This window comes from Babylonia areolata, chromosome 30 (assembly GCF_041734735.1).
Source record: "Babylonia areolata isolate BAREFJ2019XMU chromosome 30, ASM4173473v1, whole genome shotgun sequence".
Lineage (NCBI taxonomy): Eukaryota > Metazoa > Mollusca > Gastropoda > Neogastropoda > Buccinidae > Babylonia > Babylonia areolata.
In genome coordinates, this window is record NC_134905.1 from 14,796,184 (window position 1) to 14,817,301 (window position 21,118).

Sequence of the window (21,118 nt, forward strand, 5' to 3'; positions counted from 1 at the left end):
GGAAGGACGGGATCAGTGTTGGGTACAGTGGGTTGGTTCATGGGGACAATTGGGATTTGGATTGGTTGGGGTAAGGGTCTGGATGTCCTCATAAGGTGGCGCCTGTTACGCCGGTGCAGCCCTTTGGATGCCTGTATCTCGTATGATCGAGGTGCACACTGCTTGATGACTGTGGCAGGATTGCCCCACTCCTTCTCGTTGTCCAACTTCTGAAGGACGACGTCACCGGGAAGTAGCTCTGGTAGCTCTTTAGTGCCGTGACGATGGTCAAAGTTAAGCTTAGTGGAGAGCTTGCTTCTGGTGTCTCTGTCTCTTATAGTCTCTTTGTTCACAGTACGTGACTCAAGAGTTGCTGGAAGACATGGGAGTGTGGTTCTCAGGTTTCTGCCGTAAGCTAACATAGCCGGACTTTCTCCTGTTGGTGTTGTTGGAGTGGATCGGTGGATCAGGAGGGCAAGGGCTGGATCATCTTGACTTAGAATCTTCTTAGCCTCCTTGACTGCTCGTTCAGCTCCACCGTTGGCTTGGGAATGGTACGGACTAGTAGTCCTATGAGAAAACTGCCAGGAATCTGCAAAATCCTGGAACCCCTTGGAAGTAAATTGTCTCCCATTATCTGTGATGATCAACTCAGGTATTCCGTGTCTAGAGATAATGTTCTTCATGCTGTTGATCACGGTCTCTGATGTCTGTTGTCTGAGATGTGCAATCTCGATGAATCGTGAATAGAAGTCATAGAGTACGAGGTAGTGTTGAGCCTTGAACTCAAACAGGTCACACGACACCTTTTGAAAGGGACGTTCTGGTAGCTCAGTCATCACTAGTGGTTCTAATGGCTGTGACGGTCTCTTTACCTCGCATGTACGACAGTTATTCACAATGTTCTTGATCTCTTGGCTTATCCCAGGCCACCAAACTGACGATTTGGCTCTTTCACGACACTTCGCGATACCCTGGTGTCCATGGTGAATCTTCTCTAAGATTTCTTTCTGCATGGCTGCTGGAATCACGATTCTTGTTCCTCTCAAGAGCAATCCCTTGTACACGCTGAATTCTCCACGGTGCTCATGGAACTTGTGTAGCTCTGGTCGCAGGTCCTGGCGATACTTGGGCCAGCCTGAAGCAGTTTGCTGTAGAGCTTCACTCAGGATTGGGTCTCTCTGGCTCTCTCGGGCTATTTTGTCGAGTCGCTCGTCAGAGATTGGCCAGGATGAGGCGATTCCGTCGACATGAGCCTCCACGTCTGCTGACGAAAAACCTTCCTCCATCTCCTCCTCGACGGGACTTCTCGATAGGGCGTCCGCAACTACCAGGTTCTTGCCTGGAGTATGTACTGCTTTCAAGTTGAATCTCAGGAATCTGATCAACATCCTCTGGCATCTTGGAGGGGTCTCGTGTAGATCTTTCGAGTTGATCAGAGGGACCAGTGGTTTGTGATCTGTCTGAAGAGTAAAGTTTGGAAGCCCTATCAGGTAACGTGAGAACTTTTCGCACGTCCAGATTGCCGCAAGACACTCTTTTTCTATTTGCGCGTATCCTCTTTCTGCTGATGTGAGAGTTCTTGAGCAAAAAGCAATTGGTTTCAGCTGCCCTTCATGGTCTTGTAGGAGAACACCTCCAATACCGTAGCTCGAGGCGTCTGCACTCACGGTCGTCGCTCTGGACAAGTCGTAGTGGGCCAATGTTGGTGCTGATGTCAAAAGTTCTTTGGCTTTTGTCATCGCTAGTCTCTGTGGTTCACCCCAGTGCCAAGCTGCATCTTTTTCCAGTAGCTCTGTGACAGGCTTCAGAACTGAAGACAAGTTTGGTAGGGAACGACCTAGGAAGTTGAACATTCCTAACACTCTCCTCAGCTCCGTGACGTTGGTCGGGTCTGGCATTTCAACAATGGCTTTCACCTTCTTTGGGTCTGGCTTGATCCCGTCTGCTGAAATGATATGGCCCAGAAATTCTATCTCTGGTTCTCCAAAAGTGCATTTCTCCTTGTTGAGCTTCAAGCGTGCTTCGGTGAGTTTGTCGATTGCTGATTTCAGTGCTTGATCATGCTGCTCTTGCGACTCGCCGAAGACTAAAATGTCATCGTAAAAGCACACGACGTTCTCATCTTGCAGGATGGTTTCCATTGTTCTCTGGAAAATTTCAGGAGCTGATGATATCCCAAATGGTAGACGTCGAAACTTGTATCTGCCGTGTGGTGTGATGAACGTAGTCAGCTTTGAGCTTGCCTCATCCAAGGGAATTTGATAGAAACCGCTTGTAGCATCTAGCTTACTGAAAACTTTTGCTCCTTTGAGTTTATATAGAAGGTCTTCAAGTGATGGTATGGGGTAAAGTTCACGCTTGACTGCGAGGTTCAGTTTCTTCAGGTCTGCACATATTCTAACACTACCGTTTTTCTTCAAAACTGGCACCATCGGTGCACACCAGTCTGTTGGCTCAGTGATTTCTTCAATGATGCCTGCTTCCTCCATCTTCTGGAGTTCTCGCTTGACCTTGTCCATGAGAGGGATGGGGACTCGTCTTGCACAGTTCAGGCTGTAGGGTGTGTGGTTTTCATTCAGTACAATTTTCACAGGCGGACACTTGACTGGGTCGCCTACTGGACCGAAAGCTTTCTCAATGCTGCCAATCCTCTGCACTAACCCGCACTGGACGCTCGCTTCTCTGCTGAGTAAACAGTCTGTTTGTCCTTCAGCGACGTAAATCTCAAGGTTGACATTCTTACTGTGCAGTGTCACTGATTGTTTGAACATTCCTAGACAATCTATCTGACCTCCTGCTCCCTGAAGAATGATCTTGGACGGCGTCAAAGTTGGTTGTGGTTTCAGAGTCTTATATATTTTGGCCGGCATCACAGTCACGTCGGCCCCTGTGTCGATCTTAAACTTGACCTTGCTCTGGCCTATATTGATGTCTGTCATCCATGCTTGGTTGGATGGCGACTGCACTGCTCCCAGAAAATATGTCTCGTCTTCTGCATCTACAGCTTTCAACTGTTTCGTTCGGCATACTGTTGAGAAATGGTTGAACTTCTGGCAGGTCCTGCAGCGTTTGCCTATAGCTGGACAATCTTCTCTCGAGTGTGGTCCTCGCCCGCAACGTCCGCAGCGATCTGTCTTGTCCTTAGGTCCTGTGCTATCCTGTTTTCTTGTATTTCTTAAATTTCCTCCTTTTCCTTTTCCTCCTCTCTGCTTTCCTTGGCCTTTTGCATGAACAGCATCTACTTTCTCCCCTAGCTTTCTCTGTTCCCCTAGCTGTTTCTTAACGCTCTCGTATTGCCTGGCCTGCTTCACTGCATTCTCTAGCGTCAAATCAGCTTGAAGTTGTAATTTCTCTGATAACTCCCTATCAGATACACCAAGAACAAACCTATCTCGTATGGTGTCTTCTCGGTTGGGAAAGTTAGCGTGTTCAGAAAGTTCATAGAGAGCTCGGTAGAATGCTTCTATGCTTTCACTGCTGTCCTGGCTTCGCTGATAGAACATTGCTCTAACATGTATTATGTTCTTTTGTGGAACGAAATGTCTATCAAATAAGTCTAGCACAGCTTTGAGATTGGGTCCTGTCTCTTCCGTTTCATCGTAGTGAAAAGACTCGTAGACCTGCTCTGCAGTGGCCCCCATGGCATAAATCAGCGATGAAAGTTGTATTTGAAAACTTTTAGTGCTCAGTTCGTTTGCAATCACAAAACGTTCGAATCTTTTCCGCCATTGTGGCCAGCTTTCTGGCTGCTTAAAATCGAAGTTCTCTGGCGGTTTGAAAGGCATCTTATGAGGAAATAAGAAAAACTCAACTCACAGGTTATTTCTCGTCTGTAAGTGGTGTGTTGAGGTCTCTTCGTTTTCAAGTCGTAGCGTCGAGCTGTCTCGTCTGCTACAGCTGAGAATCTCTCACAGTTGCCAAGTTGCGTCGCCGATTCGTTGTGCGGAAATCTTCATAAAGCTGGATTCGTAGAGCCGCCGACTGCCACCATGCTTCGTTCTCACACGTTCTTACAGACTCGTAACAACAGGAACCTCACTTCTTGTTGATGTTTCCTTTACTGATGCAAAAACTGAACTGCCTCTGACAGGCTAACAACATGGTTCGAAAACGAGTGAGTACATATCGAAAACGAGGCTCGAGGTCGAGGTCACCGGAGGTGACTATTTCGATCGCGAAACACGAAATACATGATACCGTGACACTCATTATATCCGTGCATCTGATTCTATTTCTGCTTTTCGCTCATCACTAAAGACTCATCTTTTAAAAACTTATCTATAAGTACTCACAGCTTCCTTTTCTCCAACACCACCCATGTAAGCTCACTTTGGATGTATGTAGAGTGTGCATGCTGGGTATGTTCTTTGTTTCCATAACCCACCGAATGCTGACATGGATCACAGGATCTTTAACATGTGTACTTGATCTTCTGTGTGCGTATACACACAAAGGGGGTTAAGGCACAAGCAGGTCCGCACATATGTTAACCTGGGAGATTGGGCGCCGTTACCGAGATTCAAACCTGGGGCCCTCAGATGGAAAGTCCAACACTTTAACCACTCGGCTGTTGTGCCCCAGGGTTAATCTGACCTGGCCAGATTTGACGCCCACGGGTTAAAATAAACCACGGGGGCGGGAGGGGTATGGACAGACTCCTAACACAGCGACAGTACCTTTGTGAGCCAGGGTGTTGCCTTTGTCGTCACGCTCGTTGATGTTGACCACCCCGTTCTCCACCAGAATCCTCAGGTGATCCAGCTCTCCATTGTAGGCTGCGATGTGGGCCGGGAAGGCCAGGTCTGCACACCCACCACACACACACACAGCTGAGGTGTGAGTAATGACCAGGTACTGATGCAGGATTTATGCCAGGTCTGTAGACTCACAACAGACAGTGTGTGTGTGTGTGTGTGTGTGTGTGTGTGTATGTGTGTGTGTGTGTGTGTTTGTGTGCATGTCTGTGTATGTGTGTGTATGCTTCAGTATGCCTATTTGTATGTACGTGTGTGCACATGCATGCATATGTGGGCACATGCATATGCTTAACCCACTGAGAGAGGATACTTCAAAGTTTCGTTTTCTCTGACACTCCCCCTCCAACCCCCCGCCCCCTTTATATTTGTCTGCAAAGAGTGAATGGACTGGTGTGTGAACATTTTGTTCTGTTTTTGTTTTTTCAGTGGCTGGTGACTAGATGTGCTAATGTAGCATTTTTTTGCAAGTATAGAAATGTCATCTTTTCGTGTGCGTGAAATGACTAAGTACTAATGTTGCTATTAAGCTAGTACTTAAAAAATGTAACCTTTTTATGTGTGTGTAATGACCAGGTACTAATGTGGCTTTTTTGCTATTATAGAAATGTTACATTTTCATGTGTGTATAATGACTAAACACTAATGTAGCCATTACGCTAGTATTTTTTTTTTCTTTTGGTGCTTTCACACACCTTCTTCATTGGCCAAAACAAAAAAAACCTTTTATTCTTTCTGTTTTCTTTCTTTTCGGGGTTTTTTTCTGTTTTTTTTCCTGTTTTCTATATAACATGTCAGTTTTCGATTAATACATTGTTTCTAAATGTATTCAAAGTAGTACTCTTCCGAATACACTAAGTTCTTTGTCTGAATATTCGGTTTTCATGGACAATTTCAGTGAATATTTTAACATTATGCATGTGTTTTGAGTTGTCTGAGATTTAGGTTGCCATGATGTGAGTGTGTGGATTCTATATGTGGGATAATCATCGAAATCATCTTAGTATAATACATATACGTCGAAAATCGTGTAATCTTTTCATGTATGTGTAATGACAATGCACTGATGTAGCTATTATACTAATATTTCTATATAAAAAAAGTAATCTTTTCAAGTATGTGTAATGACTACGTGCTTACGTATCTATTATGCTGGGATGAAAATTAATATTTTATGCTTGAACGTCACTCACTCTCGACCTCCTCAGGGTGGAACACGTTAATTCAACTTAAGCGTCAAATGCATGAACATAACCACTCACTCTCGACCTCCTCAGGGTGGAACATGTTAATTCAACAAGCATCAAATGCATTCACATAATCACTCACTCTCGGCCTTCTCAGGGTGGAACAAGTTAATTTAACTTAAGCGTCAAATGCATGAATATAATCACTCACTCTCGACCTTCTCAGGGTGGAACAAGTTAATTCAACTTAAGCATCAAATGCATGAACATAACCACTCACTCTCGACCTTCTCAGGGTGGAACATGTTAATTCAACTTAAGCGTCAAATGCATGAACATAACCACTCACTCTCGGCCTTCTCAGGGTGGAACAAGTTAATTTAACTTAAGTGTCAAGTACATAGACATAACCACTCACTCTTGGCCTTCTCAGGGTGGAACACGTTAATTCAACTTAAGTGTCAAATGCATGAACATAACCACTCACTCTCGGCCTTCTCAGGGTGGAACACGTTAATTCAACTTAAGCCTCAAATGCACGGACATAACCACTCACTCTCGGCCCCCTCAGGGTGGAATGAGTTAAACTTAAGCGTCAAGAGCATGAACACAAGCACCCATCACCCCCACCCCCCAACCCCTCCCACAACCCACCCCCATCAATCCTTCCCCGCAAAACTCACTCTCGGCCTCCTCAGGGTGGTCCATCTCGTGCTGGACGTGGTCAATGTACTCCAGGATGTTCTCCTTGTAGAACTGCTGGGCCAGGTCCCGGGGTGTCTCCCCATGGTCGTTCCGCGCGCCCAGCGTGTGGTCCGGGCACCCCTCACTGCTGACCAGGAACTTGAGGCAGGGGAGGTGACCCTCCATGGCTGCCAGGTGGGCTGAGGGAGGGTGTGGTATTGTTACAGAGCTGTCACTCGTTGCTTTTGTTAAGAGGGTGGAGTGATGGAGTGATGGCCTAGAGGTAACGTGTCCGCCTAGGAAGCGAGAGAATCTGAGCGCGCTGGTTTGAATCATGGCTCAGCCGCCGATATTTTCTCCCCCTCCACTAGACCTTGAGTGGTGGTCTGGACGCTAGTCATTCGGATGAGCTGATAAACTGAGGTCCCATGTACAGCACGCACTTAGAGCACGTAAAAGAACCCATGGCAACAAAAGGGTTGTTCCTGGCAAAATTCTGTAGAAAAATCCACTTCGATAGTAAAAAAAAACAAAAAACTGCACGCAGGAAAAAATATTAAAAAATGGGTGGTGCTGTAGTACTGCGATGCGCTCTCCCTGGGGAGAGCAGCCCGAATTTCGCACAGAGAAATCTGTTGTGATAAAAAGAAATACAAATTGTTCACTTGTTATTATGCAGGTGATGATAATTGTTCACTTGTTATCTTCTTCTTCTCCTTTTACGTGTATGACTGTTTTTACCCCACCATGTAGGCAGCCATACTCCATTTTCAGGGATATGCATGCTGGGTATGTTCTTGTTTCCATAACCCACCGAACGCTGACATAGATTACAGGATCTTTAATGAGTGTATTTGATCTTCTGCTAGCGTATACACATGAAGGGAGGTTCAGGCACTAGCAGGTCTGCACATATGTTGACCTGGGAGATCGGAAAAATCTCCACCCTTTACCCACCAAGCGCCATTACCGAGATTCGAACCCTGGACCCTCAGATTTAAAGTCCAACGCTTTAACCACTCGGCTATTGCGCCTGTTACCTGTTGTTATGAGGATGATGATGTAACTTATATTCACCTGCTGTTTTCACTATGAGGATAATGATAACTGTTCACTTGTTGTTATGAAGATGATGATGTAACTTATATTCACCTGTTGTTTTCACTATGAGGATAATGATAACTGTTCACTTGTTGTTATGAGGATGATGATGTAACTTATATTCACCTGCTGTTTTCATTATGAGGATAATGATAATTATTCACTTGTTGTTATGAGGATAATTATAATTGTTCACTTGTTGTTATGAGGATGATGATAATTGTTCATAACTGTTCACATGTTATGAGGGTAATGATAATTGTTCATAATTGTTCACTGGTTGTCATGAGGATGAGGAGGATGATAATTGTTCACTTGGTATTATGAGGGTCATGATAATTGTTCATTTGTTGTTATGAGGATGATGATAATTGTTCATTTGTTGTTATGAGGATGATGATAATTGTTCTCTTGTTGTTATGAGGGTGATGATAATTGTTCACTTGTTGTTTTCATTATAAGGATGATGATAATTGTTCTCTTGTAGTTATGAGGATGATGATAATTGTTCACTTGTTGTTATGAGGATAATGATAACTGTTCACTTGTTATTGTGATGGTGATGATAATTGTTCACTTGTTATTATGATGGTGATGATAATTGTTCTCTTGTTATAAGAATGATAATTGTTCACTTGTTTTTGTTATGTTAATGATGATAACTGTTCACTTGTATTAGTTATGAGAATGATGACAATTGTTCACTTGTTGTTAATCTTATTAGGGTGATGATAATTGTTCACTTGTTGTTATGAGATGGGTGATAATTGTTCACTTGCTGTTTTCCCTACAAGTATGATAACTGTTCACTTACTGTTTTCCCTATGAGCATGATGGTAATTGTTCACTTGTTGTTTTTGTTATGAGGGTGATGAGAAACAATAGCTCATAACATATTATGGAGAAATATCAGACTGCACAACACTGATGCAGGTCTATATGTATGTGTGCATGTATGTATCTCTATTTGTATTACACAGAGTATATCATGACTGTGTATTTTGGTGTCTAATGCCTTGTCACATTACTATTTACTATGACGCTGACACAGAGACACACACACACACAGAACTCCAACACCGACAACTTGTGAACACTGTGACAACACAGTCCAGGCCACAAACAGGATCGTTAATCAGTTCCACACCTGGGGGGTGTTTCCGCTGCAGTCGACATCATGACCATGACGACGACACAGACAGACGCACACAAACAGGGCCCTAACACTGACAACTCGTGAACACGGTGACAACACGGTCAACGCCACAAACGAGATCGTTAATCTTATCAAAATCTACCTGGAGTGTTTCCGTTGCTGTCGACGTCGTCGTAGCGAGCGCCCCATTTGATGAGCATCTGTAGACAGCCCAATCGACCGTGGTAGGAAGCCACGTGGACTGCTGTCCAGCTGTTCTTGTCCACCCCGTTCGCGTCCTGTCATCATTAGTGTTGTATTCTTTATGATTAATAATAATAATACCAACGTTCATGATGATACACGGTATACTTATAATGGCGCAAATTTTCTGTATGGTAGTTTCTTAAGAGCGCCTCCCTTGAAACAAAACGTATTATACAATAGTGCAGAATGGCATACAACAGTATACGAAGACATGCCAAAAAAACCAACTATGTATGATATATATAATATGAAAGTATATTCACACACACTCACATGCCCCAAGACAAAGATACAGATCGCAAATATAAACCATTTGTTCGTTCTTTAGTTTAACGTCCTTTCACTGTAAGTGATATTAGATGAATATAAACCACCGCACCAAAAAGTTACAATATATGCTTTACACACACAACTGCATGAATGCACGGAGGGCTGTGTGTGTGTGTGTGTGTGTGTGCATGCATGTGTGTGTTTATCTCTGTCAGACTACACATGCATATTGACATTAGTGAAGTCAAGATACAAAAACACAACACAACAAAACAAAACGAAACAAAACAAAAATCGTTCTAAAAACAGAAACAAAGGAAAAACACACAGACACGTAAATACATGCACATGCGGACACATACGCATGTAGACATGTACATGCATACAAACACAACACAACCTCCAATCCCCTAACACACACACACACACACACACACACATCACCACCACACCGCCAACACCACTCTGCCCCAAACACAGACACACACACACTCACACATACAAACAACACAAACACAGCATCCCCTAAAAAAAAAAACCACCCTCCTCACCACCCCACACCGCAGAAGACCCTGCACGCAGAAGGAGTGCCCGTGGGCGCAGGCCAGGTGCAGAGGGGTGGAGCCTCGGGCGTCCTTGGCCGACATGCTGACTCCGTTGTTGGCCAGGGCCTGCAGACAGCCCTCCTGGCCGCGGATGGCCGCGATGTGGGCCGGGGTCCAGCCCCGCGGGGTCGTTACCGTGGCGTCGGCCCCGTGCCACAGCAGCCAGTGAAGGCACTGCATGCACACACCACAGGCACAGGAAAAAAGAAAAAAAAAATGTTAATAATCACCCCATTGTTCGATATCTTTTTAAATTTATTCAAAGCCTGGGTTGGACAGAAATTTCCATCCCATTCCTGGTGTGCAAAAAAGTGCACCAGGACAGAAGATGCTGCCCTAAAAATAAGGCAGAATATATATATATATATATATATATATATATATATATATATATATATATATATATAGGGAGATTTGTCAATATTTGTTATTTCTTCTTCTTTTCTATTATCATATTCTACATTGTTTTTAGGCCAGCAACTCCCACATTCAATCACTCATACACATGCACAACTACAAGTGGGATTTTATGCCAATGTTTTTACCCTACCATGTACTTATTCATAATTGACATTAAAGGTTTCAGTTTCAGTTTCTCAAGGAGGCGTCACTGCATTTGGACAAATCCACGTACGCTACACCACAACGCACTCTGTCAGGCCTCGAGTGTATGCGCATATATTTGTCATTTTGTGTACCTAACAGAAAGGATTCCTCCAACAGAATTTTGCCAGAGGGCAACACTCTCATTGCCATGGGTTTCTTTTTCAGTGCGCCAAGTGTGTGTTGCACACAGGACCTAGGTTTATCGTCTCATCTGAATGACTAGACACCCAGTTTGATTTTCAAGTCAAACTTGGGAGAAAGGGCAAGAGTGGGATTTGAACGGACTCTCTACACTGGCAGCTGAGCGTCTTACCTATTCTGCCACCTTCCTCTAATTTTCACTTAACTCACTCGGGACGACAAGTTTTCTCCCTTGCTTTTGCCCACAGACGGCCCATTTGTAAGGATTAGGAAAAAATTACAAAAAATACAAAATACAGAGTAAGAAAATGAAACTTTCAGAACTGGTTTATTACATGTTGAGCTATTACATATATATATAAAAAATCAAATTTCTCATCTTATTCTTACAGTTATGCCATATGTAGAAAATACTGCCAATTTTTCACCCCGAATCACCATACCCATGCTCGCTTTCTACATTAAATTCGCTTTCTTCTTCGTCATCATCCACCTCTTCAATGTCCAACCCTTCAGTTTGTAGCATTTCAAGTACTTCGGCAACACTAAAACGCTGCCGTCGCTGCCTTGTTCACTTCACAACATTTTGAGAAGAGCCCGCTTTGCTAACAGGCTGGCACGCAAGCAGACGACCGGTCAGTGACTTTGTCAGCATGTGTGCAAGATAGGCCACACATGGCAGGCTGACCAATCATACCATTCGATTGTGGAGTGACCCAGAATAGCGCACTCTGCTTGGCTAATCACAAAATCACGTGTACAGCGCGTGATGGATTTTTATTTCTTGAAAATGCTATTCCATTCCGTCGTCTGAAACCGAATACATTTTATGTAGGAATGCTCATGCATTTCTTCGTCTGGAGAGAGTTAATCTTCGCTATGGAATTTGTGTTATTTCTTCTTCCTTTTTAAAATTTTTTATTCTGCATTATTTTTAGGGCAGCAATTCCCACAGTCAGTCACCCGTACACATGTACAACTACAAGTGGGATTTTATACCCATGTTTTTTTTACCCTTCCATGTACTGATACAAACTCACATTGCGAAAGAGAGTCACTAACCTCCAGAGCACCGATGTTGCAGGCAGTGTGTACAGGTGTGAACTTGTCTCTGTCCTCCACCTCGTTGATGCTAGCACCGTTCTTCACCATCACCTCCAGATGTAAAACATCGCTGCTTCGCACCGCATCATGGATGCTCTGGTAACCTCGGCCATCTGTGACTGCTGTAACATGCAGTCGATGTAACTTCATTTGTCAGGGTTCAGTTTTGAATTGTACATTTCATGGCTGTCTCTCAGAAACTTATTTTTTTGTTTTTTGGTCTTGTTTTTTGTTTGTATTTTTTGTTTGCTTTTGGACTGCAACTCACACATTCACTCATATGTACAAGTGGGTTTTTATGTGTATGACTGTTTTTACCCCTGTCATGTAGGCAGCTACACTCTGTTTTCAGGGATGTGTATGCTGGGTATGTTCTTGTTTCCCTGACCCACCTAACGCTGACATGGATTACAGGATCTTTGACGTGTGTATTTGATCTTCTGCATGCATATACACTTGAAGGGAGTACTGGCACTAGCTGGTCTGCACATATATTGACCTGGGAGAGCAGCTGACCTGAGACCATGGGGACTGAACCCAGGGTGAGAGTCCAGCATTCTAGCCATTCACCTTCTGAATTGGAAAGAAGCTGAGAAATAGGTTATATTAAAGAAGCTGTCTAACAAGTGTGTGTGTGTGTGTGTGTGTGTGTGTGTGTGTGTGTGTGTGTGTGTGTGTGTGTGTGTGTGTGTGGTCCATATGCCTTGGTTGAGTCAAAAGACACTGTGATGTTGATGTTGCTGGGTGGGGTTAAACAGCATTATGTGCTGGAATATAATTGTTATCTGATTAGGGAACTCCATCTAATTGCTTCCACAGTCTCTTGACATTGAAGCTTTCTTTTTTAGTTTTGAAACAGAGGCCATCTTTTGCATGAGCTATACTACTGATTTATGCACTGAACATTCTTTCTAAAATGATTTACACTGATGACCAATATAGCAAAACACATACATTCTATTCAAAACTTTTTTTTAATCATATCTTCACACACACACACACACACACACACACACACATGCCATATTCTCATAAGTATATACATAGTGTGTGCATGTGTATTTGAAAACATGTTTCTGCATGCAAGTTTGCACTTCAAGACTCAAATGTTTACGCATAAATCGTAATGCCACACCTTACAACCTGCCCTCCCCCCCTCCCCACATGTCTATCACAATAACAACAAAGCAGCACTAAATGCTACAGGGTATATGAGATAATAATATGGTTGAAAATGTGATTTTGTTGTGACACCGTAACATGAAAAACATAATTACAATATCAATAATGATAGATTTTCCATGTAAAAAGTTTATCATGGCATCGATGGTAAAAACAGGAAATCACTGGAATGAACTTGTTACAAAACAAAACACTGAAGAAAGTCTTACACGGCATAATGACGTCCTATCTTCGTAAAAACAGGCGAAATGAACCAGTCCCACACTGTTGAGGAAAGTGTTTACACGGGTACCAACGTTACCGTGCCTGAGAACAACTTCTTGTCTGATTGGTCTAAATTATGGAAGAAAAAAAATGAGTGTTTTAAAATGGTGCATCAAGATTTTGGAACATGTTAAAGATTTAAGTAAGAATGAATTTTATGCATTTTCATTTTCATACTTTCTATCGAAGGTGATTATAGAAAATATATTGAAAGAAGAAATCTAGTCTGCTGTTCAACGAAAGACAACTCCGACAGCGAAAAGTCTTCCAAAGCGAAAGCCCCGTGGTACAGGAAAACTCAGGGTGTAAAAAATATTTTCACAAGCTCAGCTGATATTGTAACAATGGGTGACTATGTAATACGCAATGCAGAGGAGAAGGACTGTGACCAGATAATGAATTTGATTGTAGTAAGTGCCGTATGAATTAAGCAACAAAATAGTTCAAAGTGTCAACTTTTTTTTTTTCGCGACAACTGGAACTTCTACACTTATTAAAAGACTTAGCTCGCACGCGCGCTCACACACACACACACACACACACACACACACACACACACAGAGGAAAACTAAAAGGTAATCCTTATAGTATTTGTTGTTGGTTTTTTTGTTTTTTTTTTAAGACTTTAGTCCGATGACTGCTTTCCAATTGTTCCAGGAACTTGCAGAATTTGAAAAGATGCCAGATCAAGTGCGTATAAACGCAGATGGTAAGAGGACCAGAGAAGTATGCGTGTGTGTGTGTGTGTGTGTGTGTGTGTGTGCGCACATTATTTTTGACTTGGTGACAATTACTTTTTTCTTCTGCTGCATGGGCCGCCTATGCATGTGTCATACATCATGTTTTTCTTTTCTTGTTATTTGAAATGTCATTATATATATATATATATATATATATATATATATATATATATATATATATATGTGTGTGTGTGTGTGTGTGTGTGTGTGTGTGTGGTTTATTGGATTTTATTGGATCTTTGTAGTTTAGCATTTTGTTTTCATGCACTGTAAGAAAGAAAAAAAACAAAACAAATACAAATATATTTGTGAAAAAAAACTTGAGATTCCATGTCACCATGATGAAAAATGTGTCTGTGCTCATGCTCACACATTTTTGGGTCAGTGAGTGTGTGTGTGTGTGTGTCTGTGTGTGTGTGTGTGTGTGTGTGTGTGTGTGTGTGCATGTTTTATTCTTTAGCACCTATGTCAACTGAATTTGCATACCAATATTTGTTCCAGTTCTGAGGGCTGATGGTTTTGGATCAGACCGCTATTTCCAGTGCCTGGTTGCTGAAACAAACACAACAGGTACAGCTGTGATGTTGTGTGGCACAGTGAAGTGTGTGGAATTTAAATCTGCAGCTGGTTCATATGATTGGTTCCCTAATAAAACAAACACTTCACATCAAAAATTGTGTTTTGAAATGTACAATTTTTTTAAACCCAAACAAAACAACAACAAAAAAACCCCCATCAAAACATGTGTCTGGCTAGACAGAGATGCAGACATACTCAGAGACAACCAAAGAAATGTGCACACAATAGCCAAGTGGTTAAAGCACTGGACTTTCGATCTGAGGGTCCCAGGTTTAAATCTCATTGACGGTGCCCAGTGGGTAAAGGGGTGGAGATTTTTCCAATCTCCCAGGTCAGGCATTGAGACTCAGTGTTCACCAAGTGATTGGGGTTTGAAGCCCCTGTTTCAGCATGGTGGTTGTGACGGGCGCAATAGCCGAGTGGTTTAAACATTGGACTTTCAATTTGAGGGTCCCGGGTTCGAATCACGGTAACAGCGCCTGGAGGGTAAAGGGTGGAGATTTTTCCGATCTCCCAGGTCAACATATGTACAGACCTGCTAGTGCCGGAACCGCCTTCGTGTGTATACGCACGCAGAAGATCAAATACGCACGTTAAAGATCCTGTAACCCATGTCAGTGTTCGGTGGGTTATGGAGACAGGAAAATACCCAGCATGCATGAACCACGACAGAGTCATCGGCAAGTCGATGTTGGTCGTGAAACGGAAAGAAGAAGAAGAAGAAGGCTCTGAACCTGTGTTCACCAAGTGATCGGGGTTTGAAGCCCCTGTTTCGGCATGGCGTTGTGTCCTTGGAAAAGGCATTTTCCTTTGATTTTCCCCACTCCACCCAAGTGTGAATGGGCACCTGACTTTATTTAAGGTAGATCAAAGCGGTAGAAGGGGAGGACTGGGACCCAGCATTGCAGTGCTTTGCCTTTGATGAGTCAAAATATAGGGCAGAAGTACTGGAACTCGTCAGCAGGTGTGATCAAAACAGCTTAGAACTCAACGTATCAAAAACAAAAGAATTAATTTTAGACTTCAGGAAGACCAGATCTGACCCCTTACCACTTGTCATTAAAGACAAGCAAGTTGAGATCATCAGCGAATTTAAATTTCTCGGACTGATCATTTCCCACGATTTGAAATGGGAGAAAAATATGGAAGAAATTGTTAAGAAAGCACAACAGTGCCTGTGCTTTCAGAATTAAAAAAGAAATCATGGTTGATTTCTACCGAGCAGTCATTGAAAGTGTGCTAACCTTCGCCATCACTGTTTGGTACAGAAACATTTCCAAGGCAGAAGTTGCAGCCCTTAACAGAATCATAAAAACTGCCACCAAGATTACTGGGGCTGATCTACCTTCTCTAGACGACATATATTATAAGTGGCTACTCAGAAAAGCAAAATCAATCAGCCAGGATGAATCACATCCAGCTTTTGGGATTTTCGAGATGCTTCCCTCTGGTCGATGGTACAGAAGTATAAGGACGAAAACCAATCGCTCCGCCAATAGCTTTTCCCCAAAGCAGTCAATGCCCTGTCTCTTGAACAAATCCAGTATGATAAATAGAATTGTGCAACGAACAACCGTCTACCTGAAGATCTAGCTGTCAGCCCCATCCACATGTAATTTGCAGCTTCTGTTCAAACGTGTGGGTGTGTGTGAGAGAGAGAGAGAGAGTATGTGTGTATGTGTTTGTGTGCAGTGCGTGTATGTGTGAGTATGCACAAGTTTTTAGATTGATATGCACTTGTATGTATTCTAATTTCTACTGTATCTGTGTTTGTGTATGATTTTTTATTTATGTTCATACCATGTTATGTACTATCCCCCCAATATTCCTTGACCCTGGTACACTTAGTGATAAAGACATATTCTATATTCTATTCTATTTAACAAAGTGAGCATGAGCTCACTGCTGCTATGGCTGTAAAGAGGTATTGGACCTTTCATCTTTAACAGTTTTTTTTGGTTCTGTTTCTGAATTGACAGATGAAACTGGCAAGGACAAGACTGTGATTGGCTACTGTCTGTACTTCTACATCTACTCCACATGGGAAGGGAAGGCTTGCCACATGGAAGATCTGTACGTCACTCCCGAATGGAGGTCAAAGGGCATCGGCACTGCATTATGGGTAGAGGCCACCAAGGTCAGTTAGTCAGTCGCTTTCTCTCTCTGTCCATCTCTGTGTTACATATTCCTTTGAATTTTTTTTTTTTTTTTTTTATCAAGAGCATTAGAAACGCACAATTTTTATGTGCGCTTGTGCACAGAATGTTGTTCATTCATGTAAGAAGTTTCAGTTTGTTTCAGTTTTTGGACAAATCCACACATGCTACATCATATAATTCACTAGGCAGATGCCTGACAAGAAGACAATGCGTTTAATTCTTTTCCTAGCCATGAAATGAGGCAAGCAGTTTTGGGTTGGGAGAGGGACAAAGGGGGTGTGGGTGTGGTTTCTCTCGGTCTCTCTTTGTGTCTTATTGATGAGTTGAATTTAACAGCCTGTTGGCTTTCGTCATTTTCTTTATGGGAAGGGTGTTAGAGAGTGACTGTTTTTTTTGTGTGTTTGTGTTTCTTAATCGTGACTAGATGTGCTCTGTGTGTGTGTGTGTGTGTGTGTGTGTTAATGTTCCTGACAATATACGATCTTCATAGTTTAAGAGAAAATATTTGTATTTGTATTTCTTTTTATCTCAACAGATTTCTCTGTTCCTGACAATATAGGATCTTCATAGTTTAAGAGAAAATATTTGTATTTGTATTTGTATTTCTTTTTATCTCAACAGATTTCTCTGTGTGAAATTCAGGCTGCTCTCCACATGGAGAACTCGTCCCTATACTACAGCGCCACCACCACCCCCTCCTTTTGTTTTTTCCTGCGTGCATTTTTATTTGTTTTTCCTATCGAAGTGGATTTTTCTACAGAATTTTGCCAGGAACAACCCTTTTGTTGCCCTGGGTTCTTTTACGTGCGCTAAGTGCATGCTGCACACGGGACCTTGGTTTATCGTCTCATCTGAATGACTAGCATCCAGACCACCACTCAAGGACTAGTGGAGGGGGAGAAAATATCGGCGGCTGAGCCGTGATTCGAACCAGCGCGCTCAGATTCTCTTGCTTCCTAGGCGGACGCGTTACCTCCAGGCCACCACTCCACAATAGATATACAATCAAAAACAAAAGAGTATCATATCAGACAAGTATAATTTTTTTAATGATTATACTTTGGTTATGCTATTGAGCAGAAACACAAAAAAAGAAGAGAAAAAGAGATCTATGTGACCATTATACACATTTGCTTGAGCAGAAATAAAATGAAAAAAAGAAAGAGATCAATACGACTAACAGCCAGTTTCCCCCTGTCCATTGCAGACTGCGCTATCCAAAGGATGCAGCCGACTCCAGTGGGCTGTGCTGGACTGGAACACAGGTGCCATAGAGCTGTACAAGCGCCGTGGGGGCATCGACCTCACAGAGGCTGAGGGCTGGCACATGTTTCGCATGACCAAGACCGTCATGCAGGACTTTGTTGCTGAGCACGGCACTAAGCCCTGACGCACTTTTTTTTCGTTAGGTTTCGTATAGATATTGCAGATATGAAAGCAGATATTTATAGATAGTGCAGACATTTTCGTGTGCAACATTAGTAGAATTTTTCTTCTTCTTCTGCTTGTTTTGTTTTTTCTTCTTCTTTTCCTTCGTCGTCTTCTGTGCTTTTTACATGTCTGATTTTACCCCACCGTGGAGGCAACTATTGTCCATTTTCAGGGGCGTGTATGCTGGGATGTTCTAGTTTCCATAACTGAACGAACACTGACATGGATTACAGGGTCTTTAATGTGCGTATTTGACTTGCATGTTTAGACACACGAGGAGTTTTAGGCACTTACATGTCTGCACATTTGTTGACCATTCGGCCACAGTGTACACTCGCAAGCCAGATTTTCAGAACCTGGCAAATTATGTATGTTTTTGACTAATAGCTGTTTATAGTCTTTCACTTATTATAAAACCTTGTATCTCATTTAATTTGGATATAAGTTGTCCACAGAGTGCATTTAGAGAGCTCTTTTCTGAGAGTTATTTGTTTTCCATTATAATGTACAGATTTAATTCTGATATATTTTACATCAATGTGTGTGCAAGCAGTGTCCGAAACTGTCAGCTTGAAAAACTGACGCAAGGTTTCGCACTGACAGGTTTTCATTTGTCCCAGTGTTGCAATTCTTTGTTTATGTTTGGAATGGTAATTAGTTATAATATTTCTCAAAAGTGCTGCACTCTTTAGCAAATGCACTGGGCAGCTTTTTGTATTGATGCTGAGCAGTTGTGTTTTACGGGAACCAGTTTTGGCAGACTTTTTTTTTTCAGACAAAATTTACATGTTCATGTTTATTTGTGTGTTCCTGCTCATCTAGTGTGTCTCAGTTTAGGCATCATATTTTCAAGATAAGTAGAAGATTTATTTTCAAAATGGTGGAATATTGTTATATACATATCTTTTGGAATATTGTTATATACATATCTTTAGGAACTGTCCGGTAGGAATGGAATGATGAACAAACATGATTTATGTAGAGAACATATACTGAGGTTGTGTGTTTGCAGCGACCCAACACACAGACAGAAATAAGAAGTCAAATGCCTGTATAGCAGACCACACGCACACGCACACACACACTGCAATGATTTAGAAAATGGAGAAAAAAAAGAGTGCGTAACTTTGGCTGATATTGGAAGTACCAATATATTGGATATTGGAGGTACTATGTTTTTACTGCTGAATAATCCCGGATCATGGTTGACTGAAAGATGTGACTGCTGCAACAGTCTGGCTCTTTCCGAAACTTGTGGTGTATTATGGTTGGGAAGGTCAGTATACTAAAAAAAAAAAAAAAGTGTGCTTGATTTGCTTATTGTATTGGCTTTGTATCTTTTCCTACAAAATGCAGAGTACAAAATCTGTGCAGAACAGCATTTAAGAGAAAAGTGAAACGTTGGTAAACAGTTGAAAAAATATTGCCATTCTATATGTGGAGCGTGACATACATTTTCAAAAGTTTGGATTCCATACAAGACTCTTACGGAAATTTAAACAACCAATACATAAATTTCATATGAGCCTTTCTTGTGGAATGTGTTCAAGTTCTGAGAATGAATATGTGAGCACAAAATTTCATAGGAGCCTTTCTGTGGAATGTGTCCAAGCTCAGAGAATGAATATGTGAGCACAAAATTTCATAGGAGCCTTTCTGTGGAATGTGTTCAAGTTCTGAGAATGAATGTGTGAGCACAAAATTTCATTGGAGCCTTTCTGTGGAATGTGTTCAAGTTCTGAGAATGAATATGTGAGCACAATGTGTGATATTTTTATGCATGTATAGAGAAGTTCCTTCCTTTTCGAGGCAAGGTTTTCTACCAGTATATCTTGTATCTTGGCAGTGAATGAAAAAAACTGTTTTGTTTCTGCATTTGTTAAGGTCAGATTTCTGAATACTTGTTAACCGATAATTTCACAGCTTTGTGTATTATGTTTTATGTGGTTATCAGACACACACACACACACACAAAGATGAATATATAACACTGACTGCAAGAAGCATGAAAACAGTTTGGAAAAAAAAAGACTGCTCTGTACTCATCCCCAGTGGGCAGGGACACCAAAATGGGCCACAAGATTTAATATCTATGTTTTCATGTCATTATGGAACTGCACCTCAGTATATTTCCTACCTTTTAAGCAAGTATGTGCCTTCAAAGTCCATCCACACTTCCACTAATGAAAGAATCTCTGGTGTCCCCAAATTCAACAGAGGGAAACACTACAGGAGAGTTTGTAGTTCTTCGGCTGTGTAATTATGAACCTGGATTTCAATGTCTCTTTTACTTCGTCACTCATATTCTTGAACACAAATCTTTAGAACATTTACTTTTCAAGCAAAGTATTCCATTCCATTCAATGGACCTACATCTGTGTCTTCTATACCTGTGTGTGTGTGTGTGTGTGTGTGTGCGTGTGTGCATTTTGGACTGATGTGTTATTGTAATGTGGTTTGAGCTATGATTATGATCATTATCATTTCACAGTACAGAAAATACCATAGATGTGACAAAAAAAAGAAGAAAAAAAGAACTACTACAAAATATATAGCATAGTCTTGTGTGGTGGTTCAAGGTTGTGTCCTTCCCATAATGTGACAATTGTACTACCCTTTTTTTGTTTTTCAACATGTTCAAAGACATTCCATACTTTTTTCTTTTCTTTTTATTTAATTTTTTACTTTTATGAAATAAAGTATTGACTAGATAAATCAGCAGCTTGGCATGCTTATGTGTTTATGTGGAAGATGAGTGAATGAATGAAAGGAAGAGTAGCATGTCAACAAACATCTGACAAAATATTTCCATGGCCCGTATCAACATTCATAAAAGCTGTAGGTATCTCAAGTCATGAACTATTTCCACTTTTGGAAAATAAAGATTCAGATTAAAAAAATAAAAAATAAAATAAAATAAAATAAAA

The 21,118-nt window shown here is 41.7% G+C and overlaps 2 protein-coding genes across 3 annotated transcripts in view; one reads left to right on the forward strand and one right to left on the reverse strand.

The window, feature by feature from the left end:
• The window catches only part of LOC143275301 (ankyrin repeat domain-containing protein 42-like), a 27,838-nt gene extending 14,517 nt beyond the window's left edge, over window positions 1–13,321 (reverse strand). Inside the window, exons 1-6 of one of the 2 annotated variants that reach the window (XM_076579296.1) lie at window positions 13,228–13,321; window positions 11,795–11,958; window positions 9,932–10,159; window positions 9,007–9,142; window positions 6,607–6,807; window positions 4,659–4,784 (exon numbers count right to left, since the gene is read on the reverse strand). In XM_076579296.1, the coding sequence (XP_076435411.1) occupies window positions 4,659–4,784; window positions 6,607–6,807; window positions 9,007–9,142; window positions 9,932–10,159; window positions 11,795–11,958; window positions 13,228–13,234 (862 nt within the window). In that variant the 5' untranslated portion in view covers window positions 13,235–13,321. The remainder of the gene's footprint in view (window positions 1–4,658; window positions 4,785–6,606; window positions 6,808–9,006; window positions 9,143–9,931; window positions 10,160–11,794; window positions 11,959–13,227) is intronic. The other variant, XM_076579297.1, reaches the window with a different exon arrangement.
• Window positions 13,322–13,544: 223 nt separating this feature from the next.
• LOC143275306 (thialysine N-epsilon-acetyltransferase-like) lies at window positions 13,545–20,859 on the forward strand. Its single transcript, XM_076579302.1, has 5 exons — window positions 13,545–13,692; window positions 13,940–13,991; window positions 14,524–14,592; window positions 16,581–16,738; window positions 17,968–20,859. Exons 1-5 carry the CDS (start codon window positions 13,627–13,629, stop codon window positions 18,148–18,150), a joined length of 528 nt encoding a protein of 175 aa, XP_076435417.1. The 5' UTR covers window positions 13,545–13,626; the 3' UTR covers window positions 18,151–20,859.
• The last annotated feature ends 259 nt before the right edge of the window (window positions 20,860–21,118 follow it).

What these genes read in the sequence shown, in the direction of transcription:
- LOC143275306 (XM_076579302.1), top strand. Translation starts at nt 13,627, where the DNA reads ATGGGTGACTATGTAATACGCAATGCAGAGGAGAAGGACTGTGACCAG. An exon ending in AGATAATGAATTTGATTGTA is followed by an intron (nt 13,693 to 13,939) that starts GTAAGTGCCGTA and finishes CAATTGTTCCAG; the next exon opens with GAACTTGCAGAATTTGAAAA. An exon ending in TGCTGAAACAAACACAACAG is followed by an intron (nt 14,593 to 16,580) that starts GTACAGCTGTGA and finishes CTGAATTGACAG; the next exon opens with ATGAAACTGGCAAGGACAAG.